At 56.5% G+C, this 20774-nt stretch overlaps 3 protein-coding genes across 8 annotated transcripts in view; 1 reads left to right on the forward strand and 2 right to left on the reverse strand.

Annotated features, from left to right (window-relative positions):
* Positions 1-24: 24 nt before the first annotated feature.
* On the forward strand, positions 25-4759 carry LRRC14 (leucine rich repeat containing 14). 2 transcript variants are annotated; one of them, XM_074889370.1, is made up of 4 exons: positions 25-106; positions 1295-1740; positions 1997-2629; positions 2869-4759. In XM_074889370.1, exons 1-4 carry the CDS (start codon positions 35-37, stop codon positions 3440-3442), a joined length of 1725 nt encoding a protein of 574 aa, XP_074745471.1. In that variant the 5' UTR covers positions 25-34; the 3' UTR covers positions 3443-4759. The 2 variants fall into 2 exon arrangements, with proteins under 2 accessions (XP_074745471.1, XP_074745479.1); XM_074889378.1 differs by having other exon boundaries at positions 40-106; positions 1407-1740.
* On the reverse strand, positions 3743-6061 carry C1H8orf82 (chromosome 1 C8orf82 homolog). The gene is made up of 3 exons (XM_074889389.1): positions 5868-6061; positions 4841-4889; positions 3743-4373 (listed from the first exon to the last, which is right to left on the reverse strand). Exons 1-3 carry the CDS (start codon positions 5991-5993, stop codon positions 3895-3897), a joined length of 654 nt encoding a protein of 217 aa, XP_074745490.1. The 5' UTR covers positions 5994-6061; the 3' UTR covers positions 3743-3894.
* A 4519-nt stretch (positions 6062-10580) lies between these two features.
* Positions 10581-20774, reverse strand: part of ARHGAP39 (Rho GTPase activating protein 39) — a 165598-nt gene continuing 155404 nt past the window's right edge. For 4 of the 5 annotated variants that reach the window (XM_074889417.1, XM_074889425.1, XM_074889401.1 and 1 more), the window contains 5 exons: positions 16925-16998; positions 14530-14729; positions 13978-14069; positions 13720-13889; positions 10581-13504 (listed from right to left, as the gene is read on the reverse strand). In XM_074889417.1, coding sequence (XP_074745518.1) covers positions 13310-13504; positions 13720-13889; positions 13978-14069; positions 14530-14729; positions 16925-16998 — 731 coding nt within the window. In that variant the 3' untranslated portion in view covers positions 10581-13309. Of the gene's footprint in view, positions 13505-13719; positions 13890-13977; positions 14070-14529; positions 14730-16924; positions 16999-19931; positions 20025-20774 lie in introns of all 5 variants that reach the window. The other variant, XM_074889434.1, reaches the window with a different exon arrangement.

Here is a 20774-nt window from a genome sequence, read left to right on the forward strand (position 1 = left end):
CGCTGATTGGTGCGGTGGGGAGCCGCTAGCGCGCATGCCCGGAAGCGCGGCGGGAGCGGGGCGGCTGTGGGGTCCGGTAGAGAGTGGGGGGCTGTGGGGGCGTGCGGTGAGTGGGCGGGACCCGCCGTTTTGGGGAGGGGGGGGTCCCCTTGAGGGGGGGGGTCCCTGTAGTGCGGGAGCTGGGTTGGGGGGTTATGGGGGGGTCCCTGTGATGGGGGTCTGGTTTAGGGGTGCTGTGGGGGGTCCCCTTGGGGGGGGGGGGGCTGGGTTAGGGGGGCTGTGGGGGGGTCCCTGTAGTGTGGGAGCTGGGTTGGGGGGGGTATGGGGGGGCGTCCCTTTTGAGGGGGGAGGCTGGGTTAGGGGGGCTGGAAGGGGTCCCTGTGATGGGGGTCTGGGTTGGGGGGGAGCTGTGGGGTCCCCCTTTGAGGGGGGGCTGGGTTAGGGGTGCCATGGGGTGTCCCCGTGATGGGGGGCTGGGTTAGGGGTCCCACTGTGGGTTTCCTTTTGATGGGGGCTGGGTTAGGGTGCTGTGGGGTGCCCCTTTGTGGGGGGGGGGCTAGGATAGGGGTCCTGCAATGGGGGGGGGGCGGTTTGGGGGTGCTGTGAGGTGCCCCTGTGATGGGGGGCTGGGTTAGGGGGGCATCTCTATGATGGAGGGGCTGGGTTGGGGGGGCTGTGGGGTGCCCCTTCGAGGGGGGGCTGGGTTAGGGGTCCTGCCATGGAGGGGGGGGCTCGTTTAGGGGTGCTGTGGGGGGAGTTTTTTTGATGGTGGCTGAATTGTGGGGGGATCCCTGTGATAGGGGCTGGGCTGGGGGGTGCCCCTGTGATGGGGGGGCTGGTTTAGGGGTGCTGTGGGGAAAGTCTTTGTGATGGGGGACTGGACTGGGGGGCTATGGGGGGGGTCCCTGTTTTGAGGGGCTGTGTTAGGGGGGTGTCTGTGATCAAGGGCTGTGGGGTGCTTCTATGGGGGGGCGCTGGGATGGGGGTACTGCCATGGGGGTGTCTGGTTTAGGGGTGCTGTGGGGGGAGTCTCTGTGATGGGGGGCTGGGTTGGGGTGCTGTGGGGGGGTCCCTGCGATGAGGGCGCTGTGAGGGGGGTCCCTGTGATGGGGGTCTGGGTTAGGGGTGCTGTGGGGGGGGGGGGGTCCTTGCGATGGGGGGGGCTGGATTGGGGGGCTGTGGGGGGGGTCCTTGCGATGGGGGGGGGGCTGGATTGGGGTACTGTGGGCTGCCTCTTTGAGAGGTGGGGGGCTGGCTTAGGGGTCCTGCCCTGGGACAAGCCCCTCTCTTCCAGACCTATGGGGCCACCTTCTGCCCCCACAACCTCCAGCAGTGTTGGGGGGTGGGGGGGGGGGCTCAGCCTGGGGCATCCCCCCAGCGCTTCCCCCCATTCCTCCTGCCTTCAGCCATGCACTCCCTCGTCTTCCTCTGCGCCCGCCGGCTGGTGAGCCACCACCCCAGCGCCCGCCGCGCCCTTGACCTTCTCCCCGCCGAGCTCTACCCCGTCCTTTTCCAAGCCGCTTTCCTGGACAGACGGACGCTGGCGCTGCAGGACCTGGTGGCGACGTGGCCCTTCCCCATCCTCAGTTTCCAGCAGCTTCTGGGCCACCATGACCAGCAGCACAGTAGCCATCACCCATCCCTCAGGGAAAAACCCAGCAAATTGTGCTTCCAGGCCGTCATCATGGCTGTTGTGGCCCATCTCCGCCGGGCGCTGGAGGAGCCCTGTCGTGGCACCAGGTGGGTGCTGGGATGCCAAACTCCGCCGGGATGGGTGGGAGCCGATTTTCTTCCTCGGGGTGATGCTGGAGATGAGGGAGGAAGCCGTGGGCTAGCGCCGGGCTTGTTCCGTGCACCGGCAAGGCCAGGGAGAAGCAAGACCACGACCCTCACCGTGCTCAGGGCTGGAGCGAGCCGCTGGCTACGCGGTTATTTCAGTTCCCTGATTTCCCCGCTCATTTATTCACCTTTTTTAAAATTTTTTCTCTTCACCCAGCAAGAGATGGTGCCAGCTGCGAGTGTTGGACATGACAGATCTCCAAGACTTTGACACTGACCGTGGCCCGGACAGGATGAGCCTGTGGTCCGGCACGGTGGCCTTAGCCAAAGCCTGCATCGAGGTCTCCAAACACAAAAATGAGTGTCAGAAACGCAGTTCCAAGCGCTGGAAAGGTCCTTCCGGCGCCTCAACGACCCCGCAACCCTTCAGCATGGAGATCCGCGCCGATCTCTTCGTCAACGGCACGTCCTTCGGCGTCTTGCGAGACGCCCTGCAGACCTCCGCCGGTCCCCTGCGCCTCAAATGCCGGGATTTCCGCACCGAGGAGCTCTCCATCACCGGCATCGTGACCTTGTTGGAGTCCCTGGAACCCGTCGGCGTGCGGCGGGTGGATCTGCGCTTTAACAACCTGGGCCCGGCCGGTCTCTGCACCGTTTTGCCGCACCTCACCAGATTTACCGAACTCGTCAGCCTCAAGCTACCCTACAGCAACATCGACGTGCGGCGGCTCGCTCCGGGAACGGACACCGGCCTCCGGCAACTCGCCGTGCAGCTGGGGAGGTTTCCCTGCCTCAAGGAACTCAACTTCGGTTCCTCCAGGCTTTCGGGAAGCCTGAGGCAACTTCTCAGGTAAGTTCCTGGTGGAGCAGCTCCCCAAGCTGCTTTTTTTTCACGCTGGGGAATTCGCGGCTCCCGGTGGACGCGGTGGGAGCTTGGGATCTGGGTGGTTTTGCTGTTTTTCCTCCGGGAATACGGCGACGGCCTCCGCCTCGTCGGTTAAAGATTTAATACAAGGTTTAGACCGGCGACGGCTCCTTCCCGCGCGGTGCCGGGGGGGCTCACAACTTGCTCTCCCCCCTCTCCGGCAGCGACCTGCAGGCTCCGCTGGAAAGCCTGGAGCTGGCGTTTTGTTACCTCCTTCCCGGCGATCTCGCTTTCCTTCACAAAAGCCTCCACGCTCCGGCGCTGAGGAGATTGGACTTGAGCGGTCACAACTTCACCGAGAACCTTCTCCAATGCCTCTGCCAGCTCCTGGAGAAAATTTCAGCCTCTCTCCTCCACCTGGATCTCATGGAATGTCACCTGACGGACGCCCGGCTGGCGGATCTGCTGCCGGTGCTCTGCCGCTGCTCCCGCCTCCGTTGCCTGGGGCTTTTCGGCAACCCCCTCTCTACGCCGGGACTTAAAACCTTGGTACGGAAAACCGTGGTTCTTCCGGATTTACGCCTCGTCGTCTACCCGTACCCCGTGGACTGCTACAGCCGGGAGCCCTCCCGCTTGGCCTCTGCTTTCGGCCACCTCTGCGAGGACGTGGTGGACAAGGAACGGTTCGCCGCGGTCAGCGCCGAGGTGGGCCGGATGCTGGCGAGCTCCGGCAGAGCCGACGCCATCTGGACCAGCAGCCTCTGCCGGCACAGTGCCCCCGACTACTTCACCTTGTAGCTCAGAGCCCTCATCCCGGCCAAGCGCCGCGGCCTCACCGCCATCCCCCGACCCCTCCTTCCTCCCCAAATCTGGCGTTTTCTCCTCATCCCGGTGCTTTTCCGCTACCTTCTTTCTTTTGTTGTCACCGTGCCGCCACCATCAGCCCCGCCCGGGGGGACCCGGTGCCACCGATAACACCCACCGCTGCGGGGCAGATCAGCGTCCAGCTGATTAATTAACACCGCGAGACCAGTTAATAAATTGCTGCCGCTTGGCCGGCGTCGACGTTACGGCCCAAACCACAGACCCTACAATAACTCCACGCTTGTGCGTCTTATTATTATTTTTTTTCACAGAGAAATGGGGGGTCCCGGCCGCGGCAACGGCACCCACCCGCCACGGTGAGCCGGCGCCGGGCTCCGCCGCCATTTTGCCGTTGGCGTGATGGGGATGACTGGAAGATCCCCAACTCAACCTTGGCTTGGGGTAACGGGGACAACTGGGGTTTTTTCAGCGCAGCCCCGGAGCAGCGGCAACAATTCCTCGGTGAGGCGGTAACGCCGCCCTTCCCAAATAAAATGGGTGGGGGGCTGCGCCGGCCCCTCGCCGTACTCGAAGAAGGGGCTCCACTCAAAAGCCAACGCTGAACGCACCAACCCTACGCCGCCGGTTTTTGCCGGCGCCGGGTGGTAGAGCCGCCCGTTTTCCGGCAACATCACCAAACTTTCCGGTTGGAAGGGCACGGCCAGGCGCTCGCCGCCGCCGCAGTAGGAGAGGAGCTGGTTTTCCCCAGAGCCCGGCAAAAGTTGGGTGAAGACGACGGGACGATCGTCGCAACGGAGGAAATTCCGTTCCCGGCCGCAGAGCGAAAGGAAAGGAAATTCAGCCTCGTAACGGCCGCTCCGGTTCGGCGCCAGCTGCTTGAAGAAGAAGGTGAGGAACCCTACGTCTGCCGGGATGGATGCGGATGGACGTCAGCTCGCTGCTCCCCCCCCCTAATTAACCCTGGGGGGTTAATTAGGGGGTAGGGGGTTGTTTGTTAATGGGAATTCTGTGATTCTGTGACTCTGTTTTGGGAGGTTGCTGGAGGGAGGAGCAGTCGGCTTGGGAGGAATTACCGTGCCGGGAAAGGCAAACGGGAGCTATTAATAGCGGGAGCTGCTTAATTAATAAGGTAATTAACATGCAAATAGTGCCTGGCGGCTGCTTGGCCACCTATGAAGGTGCCAGAGTGGGGGGCATCCCCCTCCCTGACCCGGCTGCTGAGGGCTCAGCCCCCCGTTAAGGTTGAGACCCCAATTAAGGGTGAAATCCCAATTAAAAATCAGCTCCCGATGAAGGATCAGCTCCTAATTAAGGATGATGGGGGGACAGCTGTGCTGGCAGGTGGGGGGTTTTGGGGGGGGTCCCCCGTACCTTTGAAGCAGGTGATGAAGTTCTTGACTTTGGTGTCATCCAGGAAAAGCTGCGGAAAAGCAGGAAAAAGCCTCAAAATCCCGAGACCCACCCTGGCAGGTCCAGGGTCTGTCCAGGATCCTTTTGGGATCCATCCCAGGTCTGTCCGGGATCCATTTGGGATCCATCACGGATCTGGGTCAGTCTGGGATCTACCTTGGGTCCATTTAGGGTGTTTTTGGGGGGATTTGTCTGGGATCTGTCTGGGATCTGTCCAGGATCCATCTGGGATCCATCCCAGGTCTGTCCGGGGTCAGTCTGGGATCTATTCTGAGTCCATTTTGGGGTTATTTGGGGGGTTTGTCCAGGCTCTGGGATCTGTTTGGGGTCTGTCCAGGATCTGTCTGGGATCTGTCTTGGGTCCATGTGGGATCTGTTTGGGATCTGAGTGGGCTCTGTCCTGAGTATTTGGGGTCTTCTGGGGATCTGTTTGGGATCTGTCCTGACCCCATCTAGGTGGTTTTTTTTTTTTTTTTAATCTATCTGGGTCCTGTCTAGGATCCATCTGGGATCTGTATTGGATCCGTGTGGCAAGGGATTGTGGGATCTGTCTGGGATCCGACTGGAGTCTGTCCTGGGTCCATCTGGGATCTGTTTGGGGTCCACCTGGGATCTGTCCTGGGTCCGTGTGGGATCTGTCCAGGGTGTCACTGGGATCTGTCTGGGATTAGTCTGGGATCTGTCCTGGGTCCATCTGGGATCTGTCTGGGATCTGAGGTGTGACGGATCTGTCCTGGGTCTATCTGGGATCTGCTCAGGGTGTGACCAGGATCCATCTGGGATCTGTCCTGGGTCTGTCTGGGATCTGTCTGGGGTTAGTCTGGGGTTAGTCTGGGATCTGTCCTGGCTCCATCTGGGATCCATACGGGATCTATCCACACCCCCACCCCACCCCCCCCTTCTGTCCCGAGCCCATTGAGGCTCTTTTTGGGATCCACCGGGATCCGCCCGGGGTCGGGTGCCGCCCCCCCGCTGCCGGTACCGGTACCTGTCCCTGGTGGTCGAGGTAGTAGAAATACTCGCGGGTGCGCGGCCCCGGGCGCTGCCCCTGCCGGTACCCGGGACCCGGCCCCGCCGTCCCGGCCCGGAGCCGCAGCGCCGGCGGCAGCCGCATCGCGACAGCGGCCGCGACACCCGCGACAACGGCCGCGACGCCCCCGACGACGACAGCGGCCCCGGAAGCGGCCCGGCCCGGTCCGACGGTGACACCGCTCCGGGCGGAGCCTGTCCCGGCGCCGGGGAGCCCGGCGGGAGGAGGGACCCGCCCCTATAGACACTCATATACCCCTAGAGGTACCCGTATAGCCCCTACAGACACGACACCCGCATACCGCTATAGACACCCATATAGCCCCTATAGACAGACGGGCACCCCCGGGCACCCCTATAGACACCCATATAGCCCCTATAGACAGACAGGCACCCCTATAGACACCCATATAGCCCCTATAGACAGATGGGCACCCCCGGGCACCCCTATAGACACCCATATAGCCCCTATAGACAGACAGGCACCCCCGGGCACCCCTAAAGACACCCATATAGCCCCTATAGACAGACGGGCACCCCCGGGCACCCCTATAGACACCCATATAGCCCCTATAGACAGACAGGCACCCCTATAGACACCCATATAGTCCCTATAGACAGACGGGCACCCCCGGGCACCCCTGTAGACACCCATATAGCCCCTATAGACAGACAGGCACCCCTATAGATACCCATATAGCCCCTATAGACAGACGGGCACCCCCGGGCACCCCTATAGACACCCATATAGCCCCTATAGACAGACAGGCACCCCTATAGACACCCATATAGCCCCTATAGACAGATGGGCACCCCCGGGCACCCCTATAGACACCCATATAGCCCCTATAGACAGACAGGCACCCCTAAAGACACCCATATAGCCCCTATAGACAGACGGGCACCCCCGGGCACCCCTATAGACACCCATATAGTCCCTATAGACAGACAGGCACCCCCGGGCACCCGTATAGACACCCATATAGCCCCTATAGACAGACAGGCACCCCCGGGCACCCGTATAGACACCCATATAGCCCCTATAGACAGACAGGCACCTCTGGGCACCTCTATAGGAACCCATATACCCTCTATAGGTACCCACATCCCTTTGTAGGTACCCATATACCCCTATAGACTGACAAAGAGGCACCCCTAGGCATCCCTATAGGCACCTGTATACCCCTATAGACAACCACATACCCCTATAGACACCCGTATACCCCCTATAAGCAGACAGACAGGCACCCATACACCCCTATAGGCACCTGTATGCCCCCTATAGACAGACAGGCAACCCCGGGCACCCCTATAGGCACCTGTGTACCCTCTATAGGTGCCCACACACCCCTATAGACACCCATACACCCCCTATAGACTGACAGACAGGCACCCCTGGGCACCCCTAGAGACATCTATGTACGACTTTAGACAGCCATATACCCCTATAGACACCCATGTACCCCCTATAGACAGACAGGCACCCGTATACTCCTATAGGCACCCACATACCCCTATAGACACCCAAATACCCCCTATAGTCAGACAGGCACCCGTATACCCCTATAAGCACCCATGTACCCTTACAGACAGACAGACAGGCATCCCTGGGCACCCCTATAGGCACCCGTATACCCTCTGTAGGCACCCACACCCTCCTGTAGACACCCATATATCCCTATAGACTGACAGACAGGCACCCATATACCCCTATAGGCACCCATATGCCCCTACAGCCAGGCAGCTGGGCACCCCTATATACACCCATGTACCTCCTATAGGCTGACAGACAGGCACCCCTATAGACACCTGTATACCCCCTATAGACACCCATATACCCTACAACCAGACAGCCAGGCATGCCTGGGCACCCCTATAGACATCCACACACCCCTATAGACACCCATATACCCCTATAGACAGACAGCCAGGCACCCCTGGGCACCCCTATAGACACCCATATACCCCTATAGACAGACAGCCAAGCACCCCCGGACACCCCTATAGACACCTGCCTATCCCTATAGATACCCCTGGGCACACCTATAGACACCCATATACCCTTACAGACACCCATGCACCCCTGGGCATACCTATAGACGCCCCCACTCCCGACACTTAGGCACCCCTATAGACACTCACACCACCTATAGACAGATACTTCGACACCCCTGGGCACCCCTATAGACACCCACATCCCCTATAGACAGACACCCATGCATCCCTGGCCATTCCTATAGACTCCTATGCACCCTATAGACACCCACACACTCCTATAAATACCCACCTGCCCCTATAGACACCTACACCCTTATAGGCACCCACTCAGCCCTGTAGACACTCATGTACCCCTACAGACACCCGTACATCCCTATAGACACCTATGGACTCCTATATGCACCTATAGACACCCATAGCCCCTATAGACACTGTTTCTCTCTATACACACCCACCCTGCCCTATATACATACACCTGCCTGCCCCTATAGACACCCAGACACCCTACAGACCCCCACCCACCCCTATAAATACCCATACCGCCTACAGACACCCCTATAGACACACAGACACCCGTAGACACCCATATGCCCCATACACACCTCTATATGCACCCATAAACCCCTATAGACACCCAGACCCCCTATAGATACCAACCCCATAGACACCCGTGCACCCCTATACCCCCCACTATCACACCCATACCCCATAGAGACCCATGTGCCCTTATAGACACCCATACACCCCTATAGACACCCACACACCCCCTGTGCACCCTATACACACACCCATACACCCCTATATACATCCATGCTCACCCTGTGCTCCCCTATAGAAACCCCCTACATGTCCCAAGCTCCCCTGGGCACCTATATGTACCCCTCTATACAACCCTGTGTAGCTTTATGTACCCTGGGGATGTTTATATACCCCTATATACCCCTATATACCCTATCCAAAGCCTATGCAGCTTTATGTACCCCTATATACCCCTGTGCTCCCCCATCTCTTCCTATGTACCCCCTATAGACCCCCTGTGCACCCACTGTTTGCCCCTATAGACCTCCCAGCACCCCCTTTACACCCTGTGTGCATCCCTACACCCCCTGGGCAGTACGTATACATCCTATACACCCCCGGAGAAGGGGTACAGACACACTATACTGCCTGGTACGCCCTGTACTTCTTGAAGGGGGAGCCCTATACACACTCTATAGAGCTTGTGTGGCGGGGGATGCACATATAGACCCCTACAGAGGCTGTATGGTGTGGGTGGGGAGTCCCTATAGAGCCTGTGTGGCAGGAGGTGCCCATATAGACCCCTATAGAGGCTGTATGGTGTGGGTGGGGGGTCCCTATAGAGGCTGTGTGGTGAGGGATGCCCATATAGACCCCTATAGAGGCTGTGTGGTGAGGGATGCCCATATAGACCCCTATAGAGGCTGTATGGTGTGGGTGGGGGGGTCCCTATAGAGCCTGTGTGGTGTGGGTGGGGGTCCCTATAGAGGCTGTGTGGCAGGGATGCCCATATAGACCCCTATAGAGGCTGTATGGTGTGGGTGGGGGTCCCTATAGAGGCTGTATGGTGTGGGTGGGGTGTCCCTATAGAGCCTGTGTGGTGAGGGATGCCCATATAGACCCCTATAGAGGCTGTGTGGCAGGGGATGCCCATATAGACCCCTATAGAGGCTGTATGGTGTGGGTGGGGCTTCTGTAGAACCCTACACAGCCCTACACACCCCGTGGGGTGCAGCCGGGCTCTTGCGACCACCCCTACAGTGGCCTCCCACCCAACCTCCCAGCCCTTGATCCGCTCCAGAGTGAACGCGCCGCAGGGCAGCACTGGCCATACGTAGCTTTATTCACACAACGGGGCGGCGCCTCTATACGTCCACGCGCCCCAATTACAGAGTTCGGCACCCATGGGACACCCCCACCCCCCCCCCACCCCAAAACGCGCCCCCCCAAGCGCTCGGGGGAGGGTCCCGCAGCGGCCGGGGGGGGTTTTGTCCCTTTTTTTTTGTGTGGGTTTTTTTTTTTTTTTTTAATATTTTTTCTCCTTTTTAATAATAAATAAAACCTCGAGTCTAAAAAAAAAAAAAAAAAAAAGAAAAAAAAGGGGGGGCAAAAAAGAGAAAAAAAAAATAAAGAAAAAAATAAAAATATAAAACCTGGAGGGAAAAATTAAATGGAAGTCGAGGAAGCGGGGACCCCCCCCCGCTGCCACCCCCCGGTGTGTGTGTGTGTCCCCATTGTCCCCCCGCCCCCGGCGCCTGGCAGTGAGCAGAGCTGGGAGGTAGCGCTGGGTGCCCCCACCTTAGGGCCCCCCCACCCCACCGTGGGGATCCCCCCCCCCCCCCCCCCAAACTTCGGGGACCCCCTCCTCTCCCGGGACCTTCTCCCACCCCCCCCCCCCTCGAGAAAATAGCATCTGGCTTGAAAATTAGGGGGTTCTAATTAATAATTCTCTTTATAGATCTATATACTCTGATGGGTGCTCCCCCCCCATGGTGGGTGCCCCCTCCCTCCCCCAGTGGGTGCCCCCCATGGTCCTGTTTTGCCCCGAAGGCACTTGGGGGCGACCATGGGAGGGGTGGGGGGGGTGGGGGGGGGCACCTCCTCCCACTGCCGGGGGGACCCTTCGGCTCCAGCGGTGGGGGGGGGGGGGGGGAGATGGGGGGGGGGGGGGGGCGCAGGGAGGTGGGTGCTAAGGTGGGACCAGGAGGAGCAGGAGATGATGATGATGGGTGCCAAGGTGGGTGGGGCAGGACCTGGAGGAGATGGAGGGTGCCAAGATGAGTCCAATAGAGTCAAGCAGAGTTGATGGGCACCAAGATGGGTCCAGGAGGACCAGAAGATGATGATGGGCACCAAGATGGGTTGGGCAGGACCAGGAGTTGATGGGCACCAAGATGGGTTGGGCAATACCTGGAGGAGATGGTGGGCACCCAGATGAGTCCAGGAGAACCAGAAGATGATGATGGGCACCAGGATGAGTTGGGCAGAACCAGGAGTTAATGGGCACCAAGATGGGTCCAGGAGGATCAGAAGATGATGATGGGCACCAAGATGGGTTGGGCAGAACCAGGAGTTAATGGGCACCAAGATGGGTCCAGGAGGGTCAGAAGATGATGATGGGCACCAATAGGGGTTGGGCAGGACCACGAGTTGATGGGTACCGAGATGGGTCCAGGAGAACCAGAATATGATGATGGGCACCAATAGGGGTTGGGCAGAACCAGGAGTTGATGGGCACCAAGATGGGTTAGGCAGGACTTGGAGAAGATGACAGGTGCCACAATGGGTTCGGGAGAAGCAGGCGGAGATGATGGGTCCAGCAGGGCCAAACAGATGATGGGCACCAAGATTCGTTGGATAGGACCAGGAGGAGACAACAGGCACCAAGATGGGTGGAGGAGAAGCTGGAGAAGATGATGGGTGCCAAGATGGGGTTGGTCAGGGCCAGGAGGTGATGACAGATGCCAAGATGGGTGGGGCAGGAGCAGAATACGATGGATGCCAAGATGGGTCCAGGAGGACCAGGAGAAGATGACGGGCACCAAGATGGGTCCAGCCAGCCCAAGCAAAGATGCCAAGAACCAAGATGGGTTGGGCAGGACCAGGAGGAGATGATGGGTGCCAAGATGGGTCCAGCAGGGCCAAGCAGAGATGACAGGCACCAAGATGGGTTGGTCAGGACCAGGACATGAAGGTCCAGGATGTGTCCAGCAGAGCCAATGGCTGCCAAGATGGTTTGCACAGGACCAGGAGATGATGGGCTCCGAGGTGGGTCCAGGAGGACATGACAGATGTCAAGATGTGTCCAGCAGGGCCAAACAGAGATGATGGGTACCAACACAGGTCCAGCAGGAGCAGAAGGAGATGATGGATGCCAAGATGGGTCCAGGAGAAGATGACGGGCACCAAGATGGGTCTTGCATGAGCAGGAATACATGACGGGTACCAAGATGTTTTGTGGAGGACCAAGCAGAGATGATGGACATCAAGATTGTTCCAGGAGAACCAGGCCATGATGAGCTCCAAGATGGTTCCAGCAGGGCCAGAAGGACATGACAGATGCCAAGATATGTCCAGCAGGGCCAAGCAGAGATGCCAGGATGCCAAGATGGGTTGGGCAAGACCAAGAGGAGATGCCGGGCACCAAGATGAGTCCAGCAGGGCCAAGCAGAGATGATGGGCACCAAGATGAGTTGGGCAGGACCAGGAGGAGATGATGGGCACCAAAATGGGTCCAGGAGAAGCAGGGGGAGATAATGAGTGCCAAGATGGGCCCAGGAGGACATGACAGATGCCATGATGAGTTGGGCAGGACCAGGAGGTGATGATGGGTGCCACGGTGGGTCCAGCAGGACCAGGAGGAGATGATGGACACCAAGGTGGGTCCAGGAGGACCAAGCAGGGATTATGGGTGCCAAGACGAGTCCAGCAGGGCCAGAGATGACTGGTGGCAGAATGGGTCTTTCAAGGCCAAGAGCAGATGATGGGTCCTGTGATGGGTCCAGCAGGACCAAGCAGAAATGGTGGGTGCTGAGATGGGTCCTTTGGGTGGTGCCAACGTGTGGTGAGATGGGTCCGTGTGCTGCCAGGGATGGGCACAGTGATGTACGCGGGCAACAACCTGCCTGCCCAGTTCCTCCAACACCCCAAGATGGGCAAATGGCCACAACGAGCCACCCGGGGCACGGCAGCTCCCCAAGGGACACCCAGCACCCACCCCTGGGTGCACCCTGCCCCGCCGCGAGCTGCACCCTGGTTGTGCCCGCGGTCTCCTTCCCCGCGGGCTGGGACCCTCCTGGCACTGGGACACTTGTCATGATGCCACGTTCTCCTGGTGCTCAGCGCCTGCTCGGCTCAGCACCGGTGGCTTCTCCTGGCCCTGGAGGTGGTCCCTGCCCCATGGCTGCCCCACGGCTCCGCTCTCAGCCAGACACCGAACCCCAAAGGGAGATGTGGGGGGACCTGTTTGGTTCCTCCCATCCCTGCCCAGACTTCCCTGTCCCCCACGCCCCAGGTCCCTGCGGCCACCCACAGCCACCCAGGACACCCGGGCTGGAAACACCGCCCATCCCCAGGGAGCCAGGAGGAGGCTCCTCGCCTGCTCTGTGGGTGCCACCATCCCCGGGGGACACCCAAAATGGCCAATCCCTCTGGCCAGTGAAGAAGTGGGCAGTGAGATGGCCGGAAGGTCGGGCTGGAGCACGGGGAAGGGTCCCGTGTCCCCGCCGTAGGATGGGCAGGGTGCCACGGCGTGGCGGTGGCGGGCGGGGGGACGAGCCACCCAGCACCCTCCTTCTGCGGGATCCGGTTTGTGCTCCTCGGCCGAGTGGGGTTGGAGGGGTGGGGGCTCATGGGTTGGCAGGGGGGGACCCTTGGTGGCGGCTGCTATAGGACGCCCTCCATGAAGCTGGTGTCGAGGTGCTGGATGAGCACCCGGATGAAGGACATCTCCTTGCGGGTGTTCTCGAAGATGATCCGCGGGTCGTCCGATTGGCAGCGCAGGCAGTTGGGGGCCATCACCATGGCCAGGTTATTGACGTCCATCTTGGTGACGGCCACGTTGGCCGGCTGCACGAACACCTGGGGGGGGTGGGAGGAGGAAGGTGACGGTGATGGGGTGGTGGGAGATGGGTGGAGGAACCGTGTGGACCTCCTGCTTCTTGGAGGAGATGGGGGGGGGGTGTCACCACGTGGGTAACCCCACACCAATGCGGGGAACCCAAAACTACCTCAAGAGAGGCAACTAAACTGGGGGGTGGCACCGGCAGGGGACATGGGGGGGGTCTTGGCCGTACCTGTAGGAAGCGGATGAGGTAGCACAGCACCATTTTGTTGATCCTGGGCAGAGAGTGGACGACAGCGATGGCCGCCTCGGGGTTCTCATAGTGGGTGATGCACTGCTCATAAAACTCGTGGGGGATCAGCGGCTCCTCCAGCTCCCGGTACCAGAGTTTCAGCAGGGAGGCTGGTGGAAGTGGGTGACAGAGAAGATGGGGAGATGTGAGACACGGGGACCTGATTCTGCACCCCCACACAGCGCCCTGGGGTCCTACCGGGAACGTGGGGGTCCTCCAAGCCGGTGGGGATCTTCCACTGGTCCACCTGCAGCTTGAGGGCGTTAACCTCGTCGATGTCACCTGGGACTCTGTAGGGGGAAAAGATGTTGGTTCCCAAGCAAGAGATGGGGACCCACCACCCTCCAGGGGCTTTGAGGGTCTTCCTGGGTGCCTGCTGGGCTCAAGGAGAGCCAAGAGGGGACATCAGCTGGGGATGGAGCCATTTTGGGACCTGCTGCCCCATAGGGATGTGGTGTCCTGCTGCGACATGGGGCAGGGGGGGGGGGGGGGGGGCGCTGCATGCAGACGCCAAGACCCCAACAAGACTCTGGTGGGCATCAGAGAACAGACACGACCCTGTTGTGGAGAAACCCTCATGGCCTTGGAGCAAGGAGAAGTTGGGGGGCTGCTCTCTGCCCTATGAGAGAAGACACTCATGGGGACACGGGAAAAGGGGCAGCTGCCCTATAATGAGGTGACTTCCCCCATGAGAAGGTCCGGGCTGCCACCATCTTGGGGGGTCTCCTTGCAGCCATAGGGTGGTCTTACCTGAATATGCCCTCGGTCTGGTCCCCGTTGAGTGCCAGGACCTCCTCAGAGAGGCGGGTCTGCACCCAGGGCAGCTGCCGGTCAGGGTACCGCTCCTTCTGCATGGTGATGATGTCCTGCAGGGAGCTGCCGAACATGGAAGGGTTGAAGACGGCGTTCTTGGCGTGGCGGATCTCCTCGATGTTCGGCTTCTTCAAGCCCTGTGAGAGACAAGAGAGGCCACCGGCACTGTCAGAAGATGCGGCCGGTGTCCCCGGGATGGGGACGTGAGGTCCTGCTCGATCCCAGCACCCCGTGACCGAGCTCCAGGGCTGGTTGTGACGCATCCAGAGCAGGAGCCCATTGTGTGATGGGGACAGTGGATGGAGCCATGGATGAACTCCAGCCAACACGGCCAAGGTCTCCAAGGGATGGATGCAGTAGACATGTGAGTGCTGGGATGCAGAAGAAGAGATGGAAGCAGTAGACTTGTGGGTGGTGGGATGAAGGGATGGATGCAGTAGACGTGTGAGTGGTGGGACGCAGAAGAAGAGATGGAAGCAGTGGACATGTACATGGTAGGATGCAGAAGAAAAGATGGAAGCAGTGGACCTGTGCGTGGTGGGACACAGAAGAGGAGATGAACGCAGTGAATGTGCGGGTGGTGGGATGGACGCAGTGAACGTGTGTGTGGTGGGATTCAGAAGAGATGGATGGAGTGGACGTGTGCATGGTGGGATGCAGAAGAAGAGATGGACACAGTGGATGTATGTGTGGTGGGATGAAGGGACGGACGCAGTGGACATGTACGTGGTGGGACCGCGCACCAGAAGCTCAGTGCCAAAATGCAGCTGGTGGGTGAGTGCCTCCACCCACCATCTTGATTCGAAAGCTTGGTAGGTGCTTGGTAGGACCCCCATGCTCTGCCATGGGGCCACGGCCATGCTGTAGGGTCTACACCAATGACCCATGGAGGGAGGAGGAGGAGCCATGGCTCTGGGATGCTTCCGGAAAGCACAGAATCGGGATTGCGGTTGGTTTATCTGTGCCTGCTTGAAGCGGGGGCACCAGCACTGGCACCAGCTCCCGTGCGGTGTGGGGCTGGAGAAGATCTCTGGGTTCCTTCTCCAGCCGAGCTGGTGGTTTGGTCACAGGAAGGCACTGCTGTCCTCCCCACCACACAGGAGACGTGTGTGGTCATGGCAGGACACAGAAGGGATGGACACTGGATGTGTGGGTGGTGGGACACAAGAGGAGATGGACGCAGTGGAAGTGTGGGTGGTGGGATGCATAAGAGGAGATGGATGGAGTGGACGTGGGCGTGGTGGGATGAAGGGATGGACACAGTGGGCATGTATGTGGTGGGACATAGAAGAAGAGATGGACGCAGTGGACATGTACATGGTAGGATGCAGAAGAAGAGTTGGAAGCAGTGGATGTGTGGGTGGTGGGATGAAGGGATGGACGCAGTGAACATGTATGTGGTAGAACAGAGAAGAAGAGGTAGAAGCAGTGGACGTGTGTGTGGTGGGATGCAGAAGAGGAGATGGACGCAGTGGACATGTACATGGTAGGATGTAGAAGAAGAGTTGTAAGCAGTGGATGTGTGCGTGGTGGGATGAAGGGATGGACGCAGTGGACGTGTGTGTGGTGGGATTCAGAAGAGTTGGAAGCAGTGGACGTGTGGGTGGTGGGTCAGCAGGATACGGCCATCACTGAGCCCCTGGTGAGCCCGGCGGGTGACACACCCCTCCCACCGCCCGGCCTTGTCTTGGCTGATGTCACCGGGAGATGCTGAGCTGCTGTGGACCGAGGAGGGGTCCCACTGTCTCCCACGAAACAAGGAGGGGGAAACTGAGGCAGCTGTTGGGGGGGCGGGGGGGGGCATGAAGAGCACCCCAGGCTGAAAATTAATCCCAATCCGGGGTGTTTTATTAAATAAATCTGCCGTTGGACAGCGATGGCTCCAGGGATGGATCTGCCTCGGCGCTGCTGTGGTGATGGGGACGTGGGAGGAGCTGGGGGGCCAGCAGGGCAGCCCCCCCCTCCGAAAGCCGGGGAGATGGGAGCTGCTGGAGCACCCTTTTCAATCCCCAGCATGCTTTTGCGCCGGTGTTTTGCTCCCAGGATCATTTCCTTAATCCCCGTTTGATCCCTTGGTCATGGGCAGGTTTGGGAAGGCCCAGGGGGGACCCCAGAAGGTCCCCAGAGGGGACACAGCGATGGGCAAACCACGCTGGAAATGCCCTCAGCGTCCTCACCACGGGGCTGGCACAAGCTGCCGAGTTATTTCCATCGCTCTCCAGCTTCATCCCTCCTCCTCCTCCAGACCCCATCCCTGAACCCCAGCACGCCCCAGGGGGGTGGGGGTGGCCACCCACTGCTGCCCTCCCCATGCCCAATGGTTGGACGATACCTTCTTGGCTCCCGTCAGAGCTGCCTTCTGCAGCTTGTTGTAGCAGTACTTGGCGTAAGTGCTTATTGCCACCCCTGCAAGAGAAAACAATTGGGGGGGGGTGTCAGCTCTGGCTCATGGGGGGATTTTGGGGGGGTCTGTCCCCTACTGGTGGGGGGTGAAGCTCATCCCAGCTCCAGGAGGGCATCAGGGTCCCCTCGGGATGTGGGGCAGCACTGGTGCTGCTCTATCTCTGTCCCCGTCACCGCTCCTGGGGAGGGGGGGTGGGTTTGAGGAGGACGAGGTGTCCCCCCCACTGCCCCCCCTGACCCTTCTTGGAGGGAGTGTCCCCACAGCTCAACCTGCTCCCCAAAAGCCTCAGACCTCAGAAAAGTCACGTCCTTGTACCCACCAAACGTGGAGCCCCCTCGGCTCCATCCTCTCCCCGCTCACTCCGGTGGCCTTGTGCAAGGACATCTCAGTTTTTGGGGGATAATTTTTCACCCCGCAGCCACTGCTTCCACTGCCACCCCCCCCTACACCATCCATCCTCTCCTGACGCCACCACTTCCACCTTCATCCCCCTCCACACCATCCCTCCCCTCCTCCTCATGTGCTTCACCAAGGAGATGACCCTCAACCCTTGGAGCATCCTCAAGCTGCCAATGGGCTCATCCCAAGGGAGATGCTCCAACATCCCGCAGGCAAGAGCCTCAGGGACCTGGTGGTACCTTCTGGACCACCCCAGAAGATGCTGGCAATCCCATAAATTCTCCCAAGAGCCTAAAAATAGGAAAATTGAACAAAAAATTCCATCATCCCGGAGATTCTCTCCTTCAGTAGCTTGGAAACCACGACGCCAGCACCGGTCCTGCCATTGGCACGGCTTTTGTGCCACCGGAGTCGGGTGTCCTGGTGCATCTTGAGTCCATCATGCCAATGAGGACGGTCTGCGCGCTAAAAATGTGCTTTTTGTATTTAATATTGGTGAAAAAGAGGGGAAAAGAGGGCTCCTGGAGAAGAGCCAGTGGCTGGCAGCCACTCGCCATCCCAACTCCCCAGTGGGAGGTTTTTGGTTAAAACCAAACCTGGTGACTTGGGTTCATCTATTTTCCCTCCGCCCCCAATGTCGTTGTCTTCAAAGAGTTTCTCTGATGGTTTTTTGGTGCAGTAAATGCTCTGGGGGGGGTGGTGGTGGTGATGGATGCACTGCGGGGGGCTCTGAAGCCACCCCAAAGGAGGAGGCTTGGGGGATGTCCAAGCCCAGGTGACCTCAGATCTGGTGCCCATTCATAGAATCATCGAATCATGGGATGGTTTGGGTTCGAAGGGCCCTTTGAAGGTCATCCAGTCCAACCCCCCACCATGGGTGGGGACATCTTCACAGAGATCAAGTTGCTTCTTTGGCCGCAGCCCAGGAGACTCTTGGCTTCCTGGGCTGCCTGACCATTGCTGGCTCGTGTCCCCGTTGCCACCCACCAGTGACCCCAAGTCCTTCTCCACTCTCCAGCCCTTCCTCTCGCAGCCTGATACTGGGGGTTACTCCCTGTGGGGCAGGATCTTGACCTTGGCGTGGCTGAACCTCAATGAGGTTCACACGGGCCCCACTTCTCCACCTTGTCCAGGTCCCTCAGGCGGGTCAACCCCACCCCTCAGCTTGGTGTCATGTCCAAACTTGCTGAGGGTGCACTTGACCCCACCGCCTACGTCATTGGTGATGCTATGAAATGGCAACCGTAACTCATGGACGCCATTTCTTGGGGTGCCACCACCCCCCCGCCAGCTCCAGGTCCCGGCTCCACCACCGCTGGGGCTCCAGGTTGAGGTCCCTCATCTTGAGCTGGGAACCTCTTGGTTTCACCCGGGGTGCCAAGGCTCCACCGGCATCCCGCTCCGGTTGGCGAGTTCCCGGCAAATGCCCCAAAACCCAGCGGGATGCTGGAAAAGGGGGTTCATCCCGCGTCCCCCCCCGCCCCACCGGTGACAGCCGCGGCACCAAGGATGGTCGTGCCCACCTCAGGGTCATCCATCGGGCACCGAGAAAACCCATCAGCACCTTCTAAGTGGCTCCGCTTGATTAAATTCCTACCTTCCACCTCTTGATAATTACTATTAATTTTGTATATTTCTATATAAAATACATATATATAATATTATATGTAATATGATATATTTATAGATAACATTATATATTTATCTATACCATCATATATAAGATTTTAGATCAATAAAACATCATATAATATTATATAATAGAAACAATGTATAAATATATATGTATAAAGCATTATAGATTATATAAAGAATATAAATAATGTATAAATACATTACATAATACTTTTATATTCTATAATATAGAATATAAATAATGTATAAATCTATATTATATATAATGTATACTTACATAATATATACTTATATAAGTATACATTATGTAAGTATACATATGTAAGTATATATATACTTACATAAGCAATATATAAAATATATATATTATATGCTTATATATAATAGTCTATATTTATATATTTATTATATATTATATTTACATTATTCATATTCCTATTCAATACTGTAATTTACATCAGACACATATTATATATGTTATATATAATATAGACAATATAGTCATATATTGTACATAATGATATCTATAAATAGATAATTTTACCTAAAATATATAACATATAAAAATCATGTTATCTATAAATATATATATTTATATGTAACATCATATAATATATAAAAATGTAAAATATGATATATGTTTCTATATCATATTTCTCTAATAGATATGAATTGATCTATGACCTATCATATCATCTGCATTTATAGTAAATACTGTCTCGAGGACATTTGTGCCACCCCGGGGTGGCCCCTGCGCCCCGCGCCCCCGCCCCCGGCAAGCGCAGCCCCTCCAAGCGTCCAGGCAGGGAGCAGAGCCGAGGGGGGCGGCGGGGAGGAGGCAGAGGGGGGCTACCAGGGCTAAGAGAAAGAAGCCCCAAGCGAGCGGTGACACGGCCCCTACCATCGTGCTCTTCGATATAGGGCTTGGGTTTCTTTCTCAATTTGGATTTCTTCTTATTGGTCCTTTCCAGGATTTCTTTAATGTGCTGGGTCACTGGGAAACAAACAAAGCGATGAAGACAAGGGAATGGAGCGGAAGGGGAAAATGAAAATAGAAATGGAAATAAAAATGAAACCGAAACTGGAACATAAAAATGCAAACGAAATAAAAAAATAAAATGAAGCTGAAAATGAAAAAAAATTTAAAAAGTAATGGCGAAAATAAAAATGAAATGAAAATAAATGAAAATTAAAATAAAACGGAAACTGAAAATAAAAATAAATGAAAATGAAAAAAATGAAAATAAAAATAAATTGAAAAGAAAACTAAAAAAAAAGAAAAAACTGAAAATAAAAATAAAATGAAAATAAAACTAAAATAAAAATAATAAAATGAAAATAAAAAAAGAAAATAAAAATAATGAAAATGAAAATAAAACTGAAAAACATAAACTAGAAAAATAAAACAAAATGAAAATAAAAATAAAAATGAAACTAAATAAAAATGAATATAAAACTGAAAAAAAGTTTAAATAAAATGAAAATTAAAAAATGAAAATAAAAATAAATGAAAATGGAAAAAAGAAAATAAAAATAAATTGAAAATAAAACTGAAAAAACCCCAAAATAAATGAAAAAACTGAAAATAAAAATAAAACGAAAATAAAACTAAAATAAAAATAATAAAATGAAAATAAAAAATAAAATAAAATGAAAATGAAAATAAAAACATAACTGAAACTGAAAAACATAAACTAGAAAAATAAAATAAAATGAAAATAAAATAAAATGAAAATGAAAATAA

This window comes from Strix uralensis, chromosome 1 (assembly GCF_047716275.1).
Source record: "Strix uralensis isolate ZFMK-TIS-50842 chromosome 1, bStrUra1, whole genome shotgun sequence".
Classification (NCBI taxonomy): domain Eukaryota; kingdom Metazoa; phylum Chordata; class Aves; order Strigiformes; family Strigidae; genus Strix; species Strix uralensis.